General features: G+C 40.2%; 1 protein-coding gene across 6 annotated transcripts in view; it reads right to left on the bottom strand.

The window, feature by feature from the left end:
* The window catches only part of ANK3 (ankyrin 3), a 326,326-nt gene extending 307,571 nt beyond the window's left edge, over positions 1-18,755 (bottom strand). For 5 of the 6 annotated variants that reach the window (XM_055308770.1, XM_055308772.1, XM_055308769.1 and 2 more), the window contains exon 1: positions 18,550-18,678. In XM_055308770.1, coding sequence (XP_055164745.1) covers positions 18,550-18,663 — 114 coding nt within the window. In that variant the 5' untranslated portion in view covers positions 18,664-18,678. Of the gene's footprint in view, positions 1-18,549 lie in introns of all 6 variants that reach the window. The other variant, XM_055308774.1, reaches the window with a different exon arrangement.
* Positions 18,756-18,957: the final 202 nt, after the last annotated feature.

Genomic DNA, 18,957 nt, shown 5'->3' with positions numbered 1-18,957 from the left:
TTCAAACTTGAACTTTTTTTTTTTTTTCAGTAAAAGTAGTACATTTTGGAAAGGTTAAATCTAGTGCATGTTCTCAGAATCCATTTCAGAGCATTCTTTTATCTCAAGTGTAATCAAGCTTCATTTTATCAATGAACATATTTGTAAGAAAAACCATTTTATTGTTTTTAAGGATATATTCTTTTTCATTTCTCTAAACTTCTGAAAATTAAACACTTGAAGATGTTATGTGGAAGAAATGGGTTAAATTGATCATGCAGTTTATTGCAGATGATTTTTTTCTTTTTTTTTTTCACTTCCCTCCTTTTAAAATCACTATAAATATGTGGTTCACAAAATGGAAGAACACATTAAAACATGTCACTGTTTTAAAGGGTTTACTGTGAATATGACAAATACTTATAGTAGAAAGGAGAGCCAGAAGGTAACATCACAGTTCTTATCATAAAGATTGTCATAATCTGAGTCTGAGATGCCTTTCAACTAGCGTATCTACCTTCGTCATGCCTAATGAATGACAGCCTACACAGAAAGCAATGGCTTCCACATTTCTCAAAATAATTCAGTAATTATTCTCTGGGCTTTTCATGTATCAGCTCAGTAGGTTTCTGTTCTTTCAGGTGTCCTGAAGGCAGAACTTCATATTAAAAAGCCAAGTTAAAAGTCAACATAAGATCATATTTTTGCAAAGTAAAAATTAAGTGTTGCCAAGAACCAGGGAAAGCAGGAAGAGAAGGGGTACATCTTATACAAATGTAGGCCAATCCCTTCAGATTCCTATCTTAATGCAAGGTACAGCTTGTCTCTCAGATGCTTACATTTGATGCCCCTCCACATCCTTCTTGGCTCCTTCCTTACTCTCGTACCTACCCCACATTAAGCACCCTGTCCGGCCAGTCCTACTTCTTTTCTGCAAGTTTTCTAAGTATGCTCCTGATACCATCTGCTCCCACTTCTTGGTGTAGAGAGAAAGCCAGCTTCAACATCCACCTCTGCTCCCCTCTGCCCGAGAGCTATGCCTCCATCTCCCTTTATACACTTTCTGTATCAACTGTTCAGAACACCTTATTTCTTCCCAATTGTCTATCTCCCTTACTAAACCACCAGTTTCCAAAGGACTAAAAATATATCTTATTTTTTCTTTGTATCCCTAAAGCATATAAATATTTGTTGAACTGTTACTGAATCAAAACAATATGTGGGTTTCATATTCACTGCACTACACAAATATTTCAGAATTGTGTTACTTTTATGTCCAAATTAATTTGGCTAATTCTCCTGTCAAAATAGATCCACGAAACTTTCATGTCTAAGGATTCAGCCCATAAAAGTCCCCAAGAAGCCAACAGTTTGCCTGTTAAATTGGTTGACCTGAAATATGAAAAATCAACCTCTGATAAAGCTTGATGCCTTGCATTATTTGTTCCTCTCGTGTCCAACTGATACTGAACTCTTTCCATCTGTTCTAAGTGAATTCTGGTGAATACTTTTATGTTTAAAGAAGAAACCAGAAAGAAGAACAGGAGGGCAGACACCAGTAAAAATGAAAGGACAATGCAGGATGAATGGTTGGTACTTAGTAATTACTTAGGGAATAATTTCTGCATCTGAGGAATAGAGTAATGGGAGACAGGACAATGGAAAATACAGAAGATAAAGTATTGGCAGGGAGAGAGCTTTTGTATCTTTATAAATCTGTACTTAGTGCTGTTTATAAATGTTCCAATGTATTCACACATCAGTTGGATGTATATATCTCCACGTCAACAAAGAGACACAGCTAAAAGTGAAAGAGGAAGGAGAAAATCCACGTGCAAAACAGAAACAATGTTCCTGTGACAAGGGAAGCTGCAGACACTCACTCATCTTCTCCCTAAAATGACAGTGACCTTGGCCTCTTTTACACACAGTGGCAATGGCTGAGCTGAGCTGTATCAATGCAGAGTAGGAGCTGGAAAGTCCACAGCCAGAAAACTGTCAGTCCGGGGTGGCACATGCTGGCTAACAGGGGAAGAACGGGGTCTTGCAATCATGTCTTATGAGGACTGGCTGAAGAAACAGGGAGCATCCCACTGGGAGAGAAGACGTAGCACCAATACATCATTATCTTCATCTATATAAATAACTGGCATATGGGTGGACATAGCAGGGTGCTAGAATTAGTCTCAAAAACAAGAGAGCATATTCTAACAATTAGAACTGTCCAGAAACAGGGTGGACTATGTTTAGAGGGAGGATGTTTCCAGTCACAGGCGATTCACAAGCAGAGACCAACAAGCAATTCATAGAGCCGTCCTCAAGGACAGGCAGGCTCTGCAGAGGCCCTGGCTCCGTGACCTCGAAGGTCCCTTCCACCTCTAAGATTCCATGACTCTGGACACTCTGTGGAAATTTTCCACACAACGTTGTCTTTCACAACTCACGTCTCTGTCCTTTACGTAAGTCCTAGAAGTTTGAACTCAGATTTTCATAGTAGCTCTTCTTTTCATTGAATGAAATAATTCATTTACTCATCCCAATAAAGTAGCTCGGTAACGTTCTAATCTGCAGCCCATAAAAGTCACTACTAATATGCTCAATACAATTTGATTGACTGCTGTGAAAATGGGGGCATGACAAATGGATTTTTTTTTTCTTACTTTGTAAAACATTTTGAAATCATGCTTGTTACCTCAATCATGTAAATTTAAGTAAAATGTGATTCTCTTGCATATATAACATTTTACTTATGTAGCTTTGCACAGGCCTACATCAAAACATTTTCTAATAAAACAATGGCAGATTTCCTAGAACTAGGACATGAGAAACTAAATAAGAATTAAATTGGAAAACAGTAAAGTTCTTTATTGTGTCCAATCTCCCATTGCCAGGTGGAAGGGGTCACCCAGGCTAGGAGCTTCTCCAGGGGAGACGGGGTGAAGGCTGAAGTGTCCTTCCCTTGGTTCAGGTGGCATGGGTGGAGGGGGACACAGATTTGGTAAGTATAAGTTGGCAATGATAAAAATAAGGTGATAGTGCTAGGGCTTTTTATCACCTTGCCTATATTTTAACTCTTTCTTTTGCCCTGAGCCATTTTCTGAAAAACGAAAGAGTATATAGAACTAACAACAACAAAACATCCTGTATGTACTGTATAATCTAAATTTGAGTGGTGGTAAAGAGAAATGTAAGCAAAAGATACCAAAAAAAAAAAAAAGTTAAGAAGTAAATAAAATATATGATCTAGGGAGTTGAAAAGTCCGTGAAATAAAAGTAAAGCAAAAGCAACTAGGTCCTAGATGAGATCCTATAAAATGAAAGCAGGAGATGCCCAAAACTAGATTTTAAGTACTTCCCAACACGTGCCACGACACAGCATGCAGAAGGGTCCACTGTGCTTGGATGCTTGAGAGATAACAGAAAACTTAGGAGGAAGTAACGCCCACTGACGGCACAGGAAATTTAACAAATGGGTACCAGACTCTGGGAGGAGGAGGCATGACATCATAATCACAGATGGAACGTGAGCCCCTCAAAGTTAGCAAGGCCAAGAGAGTTTTAGAAGCAGGTAGTACAGAGGACTTCTTCCTCTCTCTAAAATTTACCCCAATCCCACCGCATTCTACCATTTCTAGTACACCCTTGAGGTGGTCCCAATTCTATCACTGGAAGTGTCCCAACCTGGGAGATCCCCAGCCCTGGGCAGTGAAGCCTGGTTGATCTCACTAAACTCCCAACATAGATAGCAGAGCTTCTTCTCTCACCATTTGAGAGCCCCAGGCCTCACATAATCTGGAGAAAAAGCTTGGAACCCTGGGCAGATAGCTGTGTGGCCATTGCCCTTTATTCACTCAACAGGACAGAGCCAAGAGAGCCTCGAAGGGGACACACCAAGAATTGGCAATAAGCCTGCTCCAAGGAATTTGTAGCCTAGAATGGGCATGAAGGCACTACTGGAGCCTCTCCACAAAACCGGGTAGGGTCCTAGACAGGAAACAGACAAGAGTAGCTGAACTTGCAAAATTAGGGCCCATGCTGAGATTCAAAATCAAGACTTGGGGCTTTTTCATCTAGAGACCTTCATACACAAAAGACTATTAGCTACACATAGAGTTCCCAAGAGATACAAAAAGCTGGAACAGGTAAGAGGAAAGAAATGACTTCCAGCTGGAGAATGGGGGAGAGGGTGCTTCTGGGGGCGTGACACAAAGCCCGTGGTGGGAGAGCTGGGGTACGTATGCTCTGGGAAAGGGAGAGGTAGTCCCTCCAATGAGAACTAAAGTCAACTAGTGTATTTGTGGAAAATGAGGCTCTGGCTTCAGAGCGAAGGTCCAAGAATGCTATGCTATGGAGTCACCAGAAATAAGCAGAGCAGAGAGTGAGAATCCTTCGGCTGTGGAACAAGGTGAAGCCCTGGTGTCCTTTGTGCCATTTTTCACAATAGCAAAAAATGAAATGAACCCAATATAGAAAAATAAGATATGAGTTGGATACATTTTGGTACATCCATAAAGCAGAATACCATAGATGCATTAAAAACCTTATGAATGGGAAGCCCCGGTGGCTCAGCGGTTTAGCGCTGCCTTTGGCCCAGGGCCTGATCTTGGAGACCCGGGATCAAGTCCCACGTCAGGCTCCCTACATGGAGCCTGCTTCTCCCTCTGCCTGTGTCTCTGCCTCTCTGCCTCTCTCTCTCTCTCTCTCTCTCTCTGTGTGTGTGTCTCATGAATAAATAAATAAAATATTTTAAAAAATGAAATAATAAAAATAAAAACCTTATGAAAATATATTTACTGAGATGATGTTCATATTACATTGTATGGTGAGAAAAAGTGAGGTTACAAAAGAGGAGGTGCCACCATTATCTCCATTAATTTGGGGGAAAAAAGAAAAGGGAAGAGAAGGAAAGAAAGAAAACAGAAGGAGAGGGAAGAATAATTAAGTTTATACATGCATAGAAAAATATTGGAAAAACCTATTTCAAAATGGTAACCGTAATGCTTTCTCTGGGTGACCTTAACCTCCCTGTGTGGAATGCGGCATCTACGATGTACATCAATTATTCACATGGTGAGAAAGACGAAGGGAAGAGAACTACCAGAATGCCCTAGGATATTACAAGTAATCAAGAAGGGAGTAAAGGTGGCAAACAGGTACTAAATGCCATTGAAAGCTCTGAAGGAAGTCTTCTTTGGTTGGACGGTCATATTTAGCAAGGATACCTATCTGACTGTGGTTTGTCTACTTCTCTGCAATTGTCCTGAGGAAACACATATCACAGTCTCAGAAGCCCTCTTAGGAGAGTCACCGAAACCGAACTTTTGCTGACTAGCTTCCTCCAAATAGAGTTCACTCTGGGAGTCAAGGAGCAGCTGCCAGAGGGAGACCTTTAATGCAAAGGTAAATCCATTAAGGCCTACCCAGGGGAAAAAGGACTGGCTTCTCAGTCAGTTTAGAAAATCTACCGAGACACCTGCACTGGAGATGGGGTGCTGGGGCTGCACTGAGTGATCCTGGGAAAGCCACCACACCTGCACAGAACCCAAGTGCTCCTACACCCCACCCTACGTTCAGTGCTCTCTCCAGAAACCACGTTTCTTTCTAATAGAAATTAATAGAAATTTGGCTCTGGATTTAACTGCCTTATGTAGAATATATACAAATAATATATATTTGGAATATATCAAATATACTACATACACATATATATACACGTATACATAATTATTATTACATTTTATATCAATATTTTTTTCTCTACATACACCCATACATATAATTATTTACTATTTACCCTGCTTGGAATTACCTTCAGGGAATTTACTTTTCTCATTTTAACTGATGACTCTCACTAAATAAACTCATTTCTTCCAAGTGGACGAGGGGAAGTGGAAAGAAGTAGGGAAGTGGGAGGAATTAACACTGGTTGAATCACTGCCCTGTGCCAGGCACTTCATGTTCAATTTAATTTTGTCTTCATAACATCATTTTGCAGTAGGTGTTATTGTGGATGAGGGCACAAAGGCTCCGAGAGGTTAAGTAACCAACTGGAGACCACGCAGCAAGGAAGTGACAGTGAGGAGACTCAAACCCAAGCCTACATGGCTCTACGGCTCACACCCAGGCCCATTCCTCACTCCACACACTCTCCAAAAATCAATGTCCCTATTATTTCAGAGATCTCCAGCAGCACTTAAAAAAAAAAAAAAGGGCTGGATTAAGCTCTATGTGCAGATACAGCACAGATCGCATTAATAATTTAGGTTCTGCTAAAGCTGCAAAGCAGCTCTAGGAAAGCAGGTCAAAGCTGAGAATGCCAAATGCACCTAAGAACACTCTCCCTTCCTGACACTGCAAACAAACCCTAACTAATCCACCAGAAAACAAAAAGATAATGCCTATCAGATGCCAAATGGATGGCTATGTAATTATTTTAATCTGGTCCCATAGAAAATCCACTGAAACATGTTATGTAAAATCAAGTTACAACCAGCCAGTGGAGACAAGCTTTCCAGTGTAGAGCTCGGACAAAGCCCAGGAACTGGATCCACACACAGTGGAGTGGGAGGAAATGAGGCTGCCGGAAGCACGCTGAGCATCTGTGGAAGACCAGGGCTCATGTTAGCCAGGTCACAGCACAGTCAACAGGGAAAAACACCTATTTTAATGTATTCGTGGTTCCCCCCCCACACACACACACCTAATTTCAGCTAAGATGAGGCACAATCAAAACCTTTTGAAATGAATCACAGACTGGAATTGGGGAGGCTTACCAGGATCATTAATTCCACACTAATGAAGATGAGTGAATATATGAGTTTCATATGCCTTGATCACCAGTATTAATATATTAATTCCACTGGGAATAAATGTGGTTAGAATAAATGTGCACAACAAAACCATTTATTTTTAGATGGCAAAGAAAGACTCCAGCTGAAGAGGCATAGTAAAGCAGGGATCCTTAACAATGGCCATTCTTCAAAGGAAAAAAATTAATTGCCTTCAGCATTTTTCAACATCAATATGATTATCTTTTCGAGGTAGGCAAATGTATTTTGAGTGTTGACAGAGCTAAGTAAATACACTCGTTATGTTACTGAATCAGGTTGCAGTGGCCAAACCATTGCACAGATGGACAGAAGGTCCTTACAGGAGAGGGAGGAGCAGAGGACAGTGTGGGGATTTGGTGACTCAGAACTTTCTAGTACATCCTCTCTCATTCACCCCTAACCAGCCAGGTAGTAGGAATGGGGCTGGGAATTATGAGATTGGGCATTTTAGGACTAATAGAAAACAAAATACATTGTTCGAGATTATGGCTTTGACAAATGTTGCTTCCCTAGACAATGGTAAATCCGCAGTGCCAAGGTCAATTACGATTTTTTGGTACCTGCTTCAAAATTGCTCTGTGCTTGCAGTAATACTTAATGTCCCCATGTAACATCTGAAGATAAAAACATAGGGTTTAAGTCATGCATCATTATTTAAAAAGTACTTATCTAGTATTTGTCACATAAAACAAATGAACAATAACACTGATAATGGGGAAGTGTAAAAATAATTAAATAACCAATTAGAAAATAATGAAAAATAATAGTAAAATCTTTCTCCAAATGCAAGAATCTTACACGAGTGGTGAATAATCTATAAGCACAATAGTGGAAGCGGGAAAGAGGTTTAAATTCTGCCTCTGTCTGTTGTTCACCGTTACTGTTAAATTTGACGTTAGAGTTTCAATCTGCTCATCAACAAAAAGAGAATAAAACCATCTAAACTCAGAGGCTCACATAAGTGTTAATGGAGAGAACAGGCTTTCACACCTGCCAATTATTTTCTTGTACATGGAGCCTAACTTTGCTAGCAGAGTCCCCATTGATTCAAACTCAGTTGTGCAAGTAAAGCCTAAAAACATCTTTTCCAAATAATCAATCAATATTTTTGAGATACCAATTTTTGCCTACTCCCTTCACCAAATTTGAGCTTTTTACTCATTGTTCTTACCATCAAGGAAATAAAAAAAGAGAGTATCACTCCATAAGGCATATGAGGTCTTTTCTATCCTGGCATAGAACCTAGCAGCGCCTACAGGGACTCACTGCTAACATTTGTCAGTGTCATCAGCTAAAGGAGTTATTTTTTTTTTAATGTTAGTGTTAATTTCTTACCATCCTACAAATTGTTTTCTAATTTAGCCTCTGAAAATAAGTCTGTTTTGAGTCCCTGAGTGAGTTCCTTAAAACCTGCTTCTTCAACAGCTTTCACATAAAAATGGTAGGCATGAAACACAAGACATCGGGAAGATACTCATTTCAAAAACCAAGAAATCAGCCAACGCAAAATGACTTCACTACTTATCCTCAAAATTACAAACCTTTTGGGAATTAACTGTATTTGCATTTATTTTACCATTAATATAATTATGATCCTGTTGAGGTAGGATACATTTCAAGTAAGTGTGTGATGTGAAAGTTAAATTATTTATTACATCCAGTATTATTACCCTCCTGCCATCCATGTACCACTGTGTACTCTTCTTTTGGAGGGAAGAGATACATCACAAGGATTTTATTAGGAATGTTCTAGGGGTGGAAACCCTAGCATCATACCTCACATTCTGGGAAAGAGCTATCTCATGGATCCCAGTATTCTGTGAAAATGGTGCTTCCAGTGGTGTCTTGGAAGTGACCCACATGTGAGAAGTGATGGCATAAGCACGGGGCAGGGAATCAGACCCACTTCGGTCTGAATTCCAGCTTTACACTCACTAACTGTGCAATCTCAGGTTTGCTGAAATGTTCAGGAGTGTGCCTTCCCTGATCCAGAGAGGTAGGGTAATACCAGGCATGCATGAGAATGAACTACAATAATAATCTACTTAAAGCACTCAACAGAGTGCCTGGCCCACTATAGTTCCTCAGTGATTTATTTATAGCCCAATCAAAGAAAGAAATGGCAAATTCTTCTCCATATTTTTGCTGTTAGGTATCACTCTGTACTGCCCTTCTTTGAAAAGAGAAAAATCCCTTAGAGTTTATAACAAAAATGTCTAATGAGAAAAGTCCTGGTTTCGGATTCCATTTTTCTGTTTGGTTTCAGGTGAATAGGGGTGTCTGAACACACTGGTAATTCTAAGTGGCGTTTACTGACATGGGCCAATTTGGTCTAAGACAGGGCAACATGTAGTGTTTGAAAACTGCCGAGGCCTACAGAAATGGCAGTCTGAGAGGGAGAGGGAGAGGGAGAGGGAGAGGGAGAGGGAGAGGGAGAGGGAGAGAGAGAGAGAAGGGGATGTGCTGGTAAAGACGGTCTATAGGCCACTCAGGATTCTGAAACCAGGTAGGTATAGATGGTGACAACTCCATATTGGCCATATCATTCACTCTTCTCTAAGTCCCCAACTATCCAGAAACTGTGCCATACCTCTTTGGTGACCACAGTATCTAGAAGGGGTGGAAAACCGGTCGGTAATGAAGTATATATATCTTATATAGACATACTGCATAGCTAATGTTTTTGTTTCAGTAAATATATAAAGTATCTAGTGAAGACTTTTCATTCAGCCCTTGTTAAATACTCTTCCTCCCTCTAAATATCTCAACATTTATGCCCATGTCTACAAAATAAAGTTTGTCAAAAGAATTATCTGACACTTCGTTCTATGTGTACATATGATTCTTAAGCTTTCTTTAATATCTACCTAGGCTAGCATTTAACTACTGAGAGAAGCTAATTAATAATAGTGTTAATGAATGGAAAATGTATTTAACATGTGAGTCTTTGGAAGTATTTCTCAAAATGACAGATTTAATTCCCTGAGGGCTGTAAAAAAGTTTGCAAAGAGCTGAAATGCAGGACTCAAATGAGTTTTTGAGGATGCCAGTTTATTAGTAAAATTTCATTCATCAAGTAATTTTCTGAGTGCTTGTGAGGTACAAAAGTTCTTGAAAGCATCCACTCGTTTACTCAGCTCCTCCATTTGCTTCTTGGCTATGGTCACCTGGTTACATCTGAAGGCCCACACTACAAGGAAGGGAAGCTGGAAGCCGTCACTGACTTCTCCCTTTATGCCAGGAACCTGGCAAAATGCCTTTACAGTATTTCTACTCTTTACAGTATGTATGCAAGTAAAGGATTAATAACATCCTGGTTTGAACAATGTGGTAACTGAAACCCAAAGAAATTTAGTTCAAGGCCACAGCTAATTAGTGGCAGCTCCAATATGAATTCTTATCGAGGCCCAAAGCCCATTCTTTCCATTTCCGCGGTTTACAATACTTACCCTCCCCGTGACTTTCTCCTTATTGCTTACATGCTTTATTAATGTTTTTAATCCTCTAGTAAACAAAATTTACCATATTTTCATACACGCTTCAATTGTATAGACATCTTAGAAAATTGCACTTCATTGGGATAAAATAATGCTGCTCATAGTATTAAAACTACAAAGTTCTTCGGGCTACCTACATGTAGGTTATAGATGCTATAGCGTCACTGGCTTCCAGTCACTAGAAAATCTTGGACCTAACTTCCAACCCTCTCTGGCCAAGTTCTCTGTTGCCACTCTTTTCCACACAGTCTATACATCGTTCCTCTCCTATGGTGGTGATTTTTGTTGGCTTTTGTTCTGCCAAAGGGCAAGCTACGAACCTGGTAGATATGAACGTTAGTCTCTATGCATTCTAATGGACTTCATATAAATTCAAACAGAACTGATGATATGACCTTAATTAGTAGAAGGTCACCTATATAACTGAGAAATCATTTACTGGAACCAACTAAATCTAAATTGAAATCTATACATTTTATAGGCAGCTCCTATATTTGATGAGGTTAGGCCATTCTTTTTTAAAGCCACTTTGGGTGCAGGACAGCATAATCTTGAATCAAGGGGATAAGCACTAGAAAAATCTGAAGTATATGTTAAAGGTCCAGACTTCTTTTCCATTAATTTGCTTTCAATTCTTCTACTTTTAACTTAGACAAACTAGAAACATCAGCCTGGGTAAGACTATAGCAGATTCCTTGTTTTCAAATGTTATCTTTCTATGCAAATATTTTCTTCAAAATACTATTTGGATTATATAACTGACAGTGTAACAATGTATTTAGACATCATCCTTCAACATTTAACCTATTCATCAATCAACAGATAGAAGCTAATAATTCTACTTCGTTTCAGCCACTGAATTCCTCTTAAAAGTTATTTTAAATGTGCACTAATTTAAATGTACATTAATTTAAATGTAATGATTTAGACAATATTTAGATTTGGCAGTGAAAGATAATTTATAAAATTTCAGTTACTAAATAATTTAACTATAACATTGCAACAGTTGATCATTCTTCTCTTCACATAAGAATTCACCATAAATGTCTATTAATAAGGACCTCTCTTAAAAAACCTATCCTACAGAAGTTCTGATGGCTCAAGCAAGGGGCTTAGAGCCACACAGAGCTTGATTCCAAGGCCAGTTATTTCTGTGACTGAGGCAAGTTACATAACAAACTTAAGCTTAGGCTAAAGCCTCTGTACATGTGGATAACACTCTGGCACAGTGTTAACGTACCCAGTGCTAACCCAACACTAAAAAATACCTATTTTTTCCTCTAGTTCTTCACCCCTACCTGTGCCGAGTAATACAAGAAGAATATAAAGAAGCAGGTAGGGGCACGTGGGTTGCTTAGTCAGTTAAGTGTCTGCCTTTGGCTCAGGTTATGATCTCAGAGTCCTGGGGTGGAGTCCTATGTTGGGCTCCCTGCTCAGTGGGGAGTCTGTTTCTCTCTCTCCCTCTGCCTTTCCCTCCCTTTCATGCATGCTCTCTCCCTCAAATAAATAAATAAAATCTTAAAAGATTACATTACCAGTCCTCACCACAGTGACAGGCACAGTGTAGGTGCACAGTGCATTTTTATTAAGTGAATAGATACTGGTAAAATGTGACATGATTAATGTATTTTTTCTAATAACATAACTACAATTATAAAGCATTGCCAAATCCTCTTTGTCCTCAAGCATACCTACTGAAAGCAAACATCCTGATATTCAATAAAACACACATATACACAATAATATATCATCTTGCCAAAGGCAAATCAAGAGACAGAAAAGACCATGAGCTTGAATAGTAATGAAGAAACAGTTCAGTAGCTGTAGAATGTTGGTGACAAAACTAACAAAATTTTAAATAACACATTCAGATATTAATAAATATATAATTTATACTAAGATGATCTTGCACTGATTATAATGGTAATTGATCAAGACCAAGAAAGTATGAAGTTTTTTTTAAATGAACATATAACTTTGAGAATAAAAAAAATGTATCATGATAGGAACAGAGAGCACAGAGAACCCATCAGCAGACAAGTTTTATTTAATTGCTTCCCAATTCCTAAATATCATAGAATGTTAAAAGATAAAGATTCATAACTTTTCTACGAGTGAGTTAAGCCTTCTTCCATCCATCCTCTTCCAAATGGAGGAAGAGTAGAGATGGGGGAGCAGCCACTTGTGCTCCTAGAGAGGTTACCTGCCTGGCTGCTTGGCACAGCCCCTAAAGGCTCAGGTTCCATTCATTCTTGTGTTGCTTATGAATATCAATAACAACAGCAACAACTACCACTATATGGCTCTTGCTTTGTGCCAAATGCCATTTTAACCCTAATTCATTGAAATCTCATTGCAACCCTATGTATGTACTTTTATTATATTCATTTTTCAGGTAAAAAGACTAGGGCCCTGAGAGGTTAAATAACTTCCCCAAGGTCACACCAGCTACAAGGGCTAGCACCTGAATGCAGACAATCTTACACTATAGTCCATGCTCTTAACCACTGTAGGATACTGCCTCTCATCCATCCACCACCCTTCCCTTTCTCCCTCCCATCCTTCACCTACTCTGCAAGGCCCAGTTTGGTAGTAGGTGATTATGATACCACTTCAGCCCTCAAGGAGCTCATAGTCTCCTGGGTGAGGCACATGGGAACTCATAATTACAGTACAGAAAATCAAGGGTGCTGATAGAGAAACTAGACTCAATAGACATCTGGAGTCTACACACTCAGCAGAGCAGGAAACTGAAGTAGGTTCCTTTTATCTAATAATACAGGTCAACGTAATCTTCTTCAAAAGCCCAGTCATTGTAGTATACAACCTCCTCCTGCATGGCATCTTACATCATGGGTGCCATAAGGCATAGGAAAACAGGCATGGAGAAGGCCTGTAAACGTCAGGAAGCCCCAAACTTATATAGCAAGAGATAATCCTCAACAGTTTATGTGTCCTGAAATTTATTCTCAAATCCTTACATTGCTTTAATCCTAAAAGATACTGCCAGATTTTTATTTCAGTAAACCCAGTGGTTAAATACAGATTCCAAATGGGTCCTGTGACCCAAGTTTAAGTGTAGACCCAATACTTATGAGCTATGTGACCACAGGCAAATTATTTATTCTCTTTAAGTCTTTGTTTAGCTATAAAAACTGGGGATGAAAATAATGCCTGCCTCATAAAGAAGTTGTGAGAAAAACAGTAGAATAATCCATGGGAATCACTCTACACATCGTCAGGTATACAGCAAGCACCTAAGACACTGTTATGTCATTATAGTGACATGTCTTTGAGGATTTGAAGTCCTGGTGTTGGTAGTCTTCTTTTATTTTCAAAAATTTAAAAAGAAATTCTTCGGGTAAAACACTAAACTATTTTGGCGGTGGAGGGCACGTGGGTGGCTCAGTCAGTTAAACATCTGACTCCTGATTTCGGCTCAGGTCATGATCTCAAGGTTGTGGGATCAAGCCCCACATTGGACTCCATGCTCAGTGGGGAGTCTGCTGGAGATTCTCTCTTTCCCTCTCCCTGTGCCCCTTCCCCTGCTCGTGTTCTCTCTCCCCCCCCCATAAATATTTTTAAAAATAATCTATTGCAGAAGGGAAGAAAGACACACTGCTCAGACTGCACTGAGTTAGAGATATAAAGCTTGTTATTTAAGGCTCTCAGTGTCTAGGAAGTAGCTGATCACTTAGAAGATTCTCTGAATCAAATCCATTTTGATATATAGCTGTGAAAATATTAATTACATATGCTGTTTCATGTTGTAGGTAAAAATATGAGCTAGAGTTAGACTTTCCATGCTGGAATCTTAGACCTGTCACTAAATAGTACGGGAACAGCTTATTGGGCTCATGCCTCAGTTTCCTCATTTATAAAATGGGGATAATAAAAATATTTTCTTTGTAGGGTTTTTGTCAAGATTAAGTAAGCATCTACCTACAAAGCAATTTAAAAACCCTACCTGGTATATTTTAAGTGGTCAATAAATGTCCTGGGAGAAAAGACATGAATCCAGGAAATTTAATTATTCATTTTCCGCTTCAAGCCAGGAACTTGGCAGTTACCCTAGAATCCGATCTCTCCCTCTCACATCCTACATCCAGTCCATTGCCAAGTTCTGTTGAGTCTTCCCCTAAATATCTCTTGGATGCAACACCCCCTCTCCTCTGTCAGAGTCTCTGGCCTGGTTCAGACCCTCAGCATCTCTGATTCCTGAATCATCACCAGCACTTCCGGATGGCTCTCCGGCTGCTGTCTGCAACACGGACACCCAAGTGACGGTTCGAAGCCATACAGCCGTTCAGTTCCTCCTCCTCCCGCCTGCAGTCAAGGTGGTTTGAGTCCCTCTCCTTTGAGAGGGTCATTTCCAACCTTGTGAGATGGCATACAGAGGTCTTCATGACCTGGCTTCTGACTACTTTTCTGGCCATTTTTCCTGCCATACACTCTTGTGCCCTTTGCTCCTTACTTATGTTTTTCAAACACCTGAACATTGCCTCTTACTTCCACCACTTTGGGCATAGGATTCCTGTCCTTCTGCCTGCCTGTCTTGCTCCCCTCCTCCCTCCTCCCTCCTCCCTCCTCCTCTAGGGCTCAGCTTCACCAAAAACCATCTCTGAGCCCATTCAAGTTCAACTGGGAGTCTTCCTAAGGACTCCCGTGCTCTCTTCCACATGTTATGCAGGGTGATTACTGGTGCTCATATCTTTCTCTCGTCTCTGCAGGGAGTTACCGCGCTGCTGCCATTCTGCTTCTGTTAGTTTTGTCCCCACTACTCAATGCCATGCCTGATCCACAGAAGTCACTCAGTAAATGTTTGCTGAATGAATGCATGAATGCATGAATGCAAACATAAAGGAATGGATATTCATTCCTGCTCTAACACTGAAAAGTTGTAGGAGTCTGACATCAATAATTACAAAAGATATTAATCATAAAATTTACTGCCACTTTATCCCAGTATATATTATCCTCTGTCAGGGATACACACACACACACACACACACACACACACACACATAAATATGTGTTTCTTTTTTCCTTAGATCACCTCAAAGTGGGTTTTTTTTGATAGGATGTAATAAATATATACAAGGATACTTGTGAACATTAAAACAAATTATTGAATAGGTTAAGGTCAAGTCTCCTAATACCCCTCATTATTGAAATGTATTTTATAGTTTACCCAGAGAGAAGGCAAAATATGTTGGTAACTCGGCACCAGAGGCCAGAGGCAAGAAGGGAAGTGTGGGCCTGAGAGCCTTTGTGACTTCCAGCCCTCATGAATCTATGGTAGTTTGGGTCATTTACTGACCACCGCCCGTGGGCCAGGATATTGCTCAGTGCAGCGAATATAAAGAGTTCCTCTCTGCAACTTGCTCAGTCAGGGCATGGATCCAGTGTTAAGCCACTCAAAGGCACTCTGTCTACCTTTGGCATGCCACCCACTCACAGCCAGCCTCAGCAGCCTGTCAGGATAGGAAGAGTGAAGGGGAATATCTAGCAGGGAAGAGCAATGGGAAAGGGTGCATAAGGGAGATTTGTAAATGCAGTGGAAAGAAACTTTTAAACAAAATACTCATGAAAAGGTTTTTGGATTTTTTTCTTTCTTTTTTTTTGCTCCAAGTCAGAAAAACTGGTGATGAAAAGATTAAGGGTTCATTCATTTAGCTGTATGTCCTTTAACAAACAGAAAGATCTTTTTCTGGACCCTAAGGTTGCTATGGTAAGAATAACACACATCGTTATTAAAATTCAAGTCATTAAAAATTCCTAGAAGTCTATTTTTTTGATTGGTAATCACCTATTCATGGTTATCAATAATCATAAAAGATCATATGTGGATTTTCAAAAAAAATGATGAAATGTGAATGCAGTGTTAATTTTATATATGTATTATGATTTGATTTACAAATTAGATACTCTTTATGTTTTTCTTAAGCTTTTCTATTTTGTGAGACTACTCAGTATTACTTTTATGTAATTAAAAGATCCTAGAGGATATTTCTACATGTGAGCAAGAGCAGCGAACCCCACAGTAACCCATAAAGAATATAAAAGCAGCTTTTCTGATTGACACGCGACCTACAATATGGAGCAAAGTAACCCACAAGCCTTCATTAGGATCTTAGGGAAAAGGGAGGAAAAAGAAACCTCAAGTCAAAATAATCCACTTTGTACAGAGTAAGTGGTATATATGCTTTGTGACCAAAAAAGAACCTAGATTATGTCTTCAAAGTAATCTAATCTTGCCTTTACACTTGGAAAGTAGTCCCTGAAATCTCTGGACTTTGAATATTTAAATCTCCTGAAATACACTAGTACAACAGCAGCAAAAGCATTATTCTCAAGCCACTTTCTGGATCAACTCTGTGACCGTCCCGAGAATAAAACATTTAAATCTGCTTGCACACTGACATAGCGATATTGATATTTCTCCATGTTCCCTTCTGGTTGCTAAGAGATTTACATTGGACGGACTCTGTTGTACTCATAACAAAGCAGTTTGGTCCACAAAGCATTTGCTCCAGCTCAGTGAGTCCAGAAGCTCCCTTTGCCTCACCCTCACCCCTTCCCTATTTTGCGTCCAAGTCAAACAGGGGCCCAGGCCCCAAGGCAGCGGGCCTGTCATCACTACAGGAAACTGCAGTGCATAAGCCTGGCTCAGCTAACAACTGTTACACAGAGTATGAACAGCAATGATGACTTTGTATCTTTATGCAAATATATGTACCTTCCCCCATGGTTTCTTAGAAGCCAGTTTATGGTGGTGGGAGTGGGTAAAGATGGGTGGAGAGGGGGCACTCAATAATGACCTACCCAGAGACAGCCTAGTACAGTACAATTTGACCAGAACCTAGCAAAATATGGCAATTCCATAACTCTGCTGTGCAGGGCTTTGAAATACGCTTGCACAGAATTTCCTAACCTGAGTTTGTACTCTTGTGAAAATACATTCAAAAAAGTTAATTTACAGGAATATTGAAGGGGGAAGGGTCTATATTTAACATCTTGCAGCAAAGCAACTGTAGCCCTCCAGACTCAACTTCATCAAGCCTGCCATGTAACAAAAGGCAGAGAGTCTTCTTTTGCAGACCCTAACTCTGGAGAAGATGACAAAGGCACCAAAAATATTCATGATCAACCCTGAAAAGAGGTACATGTGGTGGATGAAATCTGCATGTCATTTGGAAGGCACATGCATCAGTGCTCAGAGCAAATTAAGATTATCTTTCCCTTGGGAATTCTCACAAAGAGACATAAAAATGCTTTATGACCTGACTTTCATATTCAGATCACAGAGTTTTAGTCAATTTTTATTAATTGCCGTGGAGGAAAAGTGCTTTGGGCCCTCGCTACCCACCGGGTACCTAGGAGTCATACTTAAGGGCACAGCCACTAAACACTCAATAAGTACTCTCAGGCTGTAATAAAACACCACTGACCTAGAATATTCCTCCTCCCCCCACTTCCTAACACCTTAGAATATCAGTTGGGGATGATCAATGCTCATGCTTTAATCAGAAGCAATCAGTGTTGAAGCCTGCAGGTCCCTGCCGGGCCATGGGAATTCCTGCATTCAGGATAATCTCTCTCCCCTAGCAGAGAAAAACAAACCTCTGTGATTTTAGCTTCATTTAACAAAAGAAAGTTATTTCTGGCAGCTTATTTCCATTGCACAAGCTAACTCAAAGCACCTCGTACAAATAAGAGGCAAAAGAAAAGAAAGAAGGGGGAGGAAAGCGAAGCAGGAAATGACTTTTTTGCTACGTCTTTAAGGTCACAGATCTGCCTGAGAAACGCACACATGTGACAGTAGTTCTAGCACAAAAGCTCCTTTTCCACGAGACAGACATCCAAGAAGTACAAAGACTGGCTCTCCGGCCTCTCCCTTGAACCTGAGTCCCTGTAGTCCATTTAACCTTGACGGGGCTGAGAAGAAACTACTTTTAACTCCCTTGCAACACCTTTCTGTGTCCTGGCAACATGCCCCTGCCCATGTGAAGTGCAAGCACACCTTCCGCATCAGCACTGCAATCTCCCCCACACAAGATCAAATCTTCCCTCGCCTGTAGCCCATCCTGGGCCGTGGTCTAACACTGGGTTTCAGCATCTGTTCCCAATTTATACCCTATACAGCATGTAAAAATAGCCCTTCATGCCTCTAAACAGGCGCCGGGAGGAGATTAAAACAAAAAGAACCCAGGCAAGATATATGCTCTGGCAGAGACAACTACCTTTTTCTTCCGATCCCGGGACCGTTTGCGGTGTTTCCTTTTTTTCTCAGTCTCTTCTTCAGCATTGATTTCTAAATCCCTGTTTTTCTTTAATTGTGAGGCTGCATGAGCCATAATGCATTTAAAAAGATCTTCTCAAGCACGCAGGGCTTCCTCGTCTGAGGTGATCTCGGGCACCTTTAGCCAGGCTTACGGCAGCATTCCAATCACTGGAGAGAGCCCTTTGACCAGAAGCAGGAAGACATGCAAAAGGCAAAGATGCTGTAGCAGTTGCAGCATTTAAAAACCCAAAAGCCGGTCTCCAGACTTCATCTTCCACCTTCCTCCACCTGAACCTTTACACGAGAGTGCAGCCATCGTAATGCATTTAGCGTAGTGAAAAAGACAGCTGGGGCACAGGAAGCTGTA

The sequence above is a fragment of the Nyctereutes procyonoides genome, unplaced genomic scaffold (genome assembly GCF_905146905.1).
Source record: "Nyctereutes procyonoides isolate TBG_1078 unplaced genomic scaffold, NYPRO_anot_genome, whole genome shotgun sequence".
NCBI lineage: Eukaryota > Metazoa > Chordata > Mammalia > Carnivora > Canidae > Nyctereutes > Nyctereutes procyonoides.
Note: the sequence above shows the minus strand (reverse complement) of the source record. Positions and strands in the feature narration are given on the sequence as shown.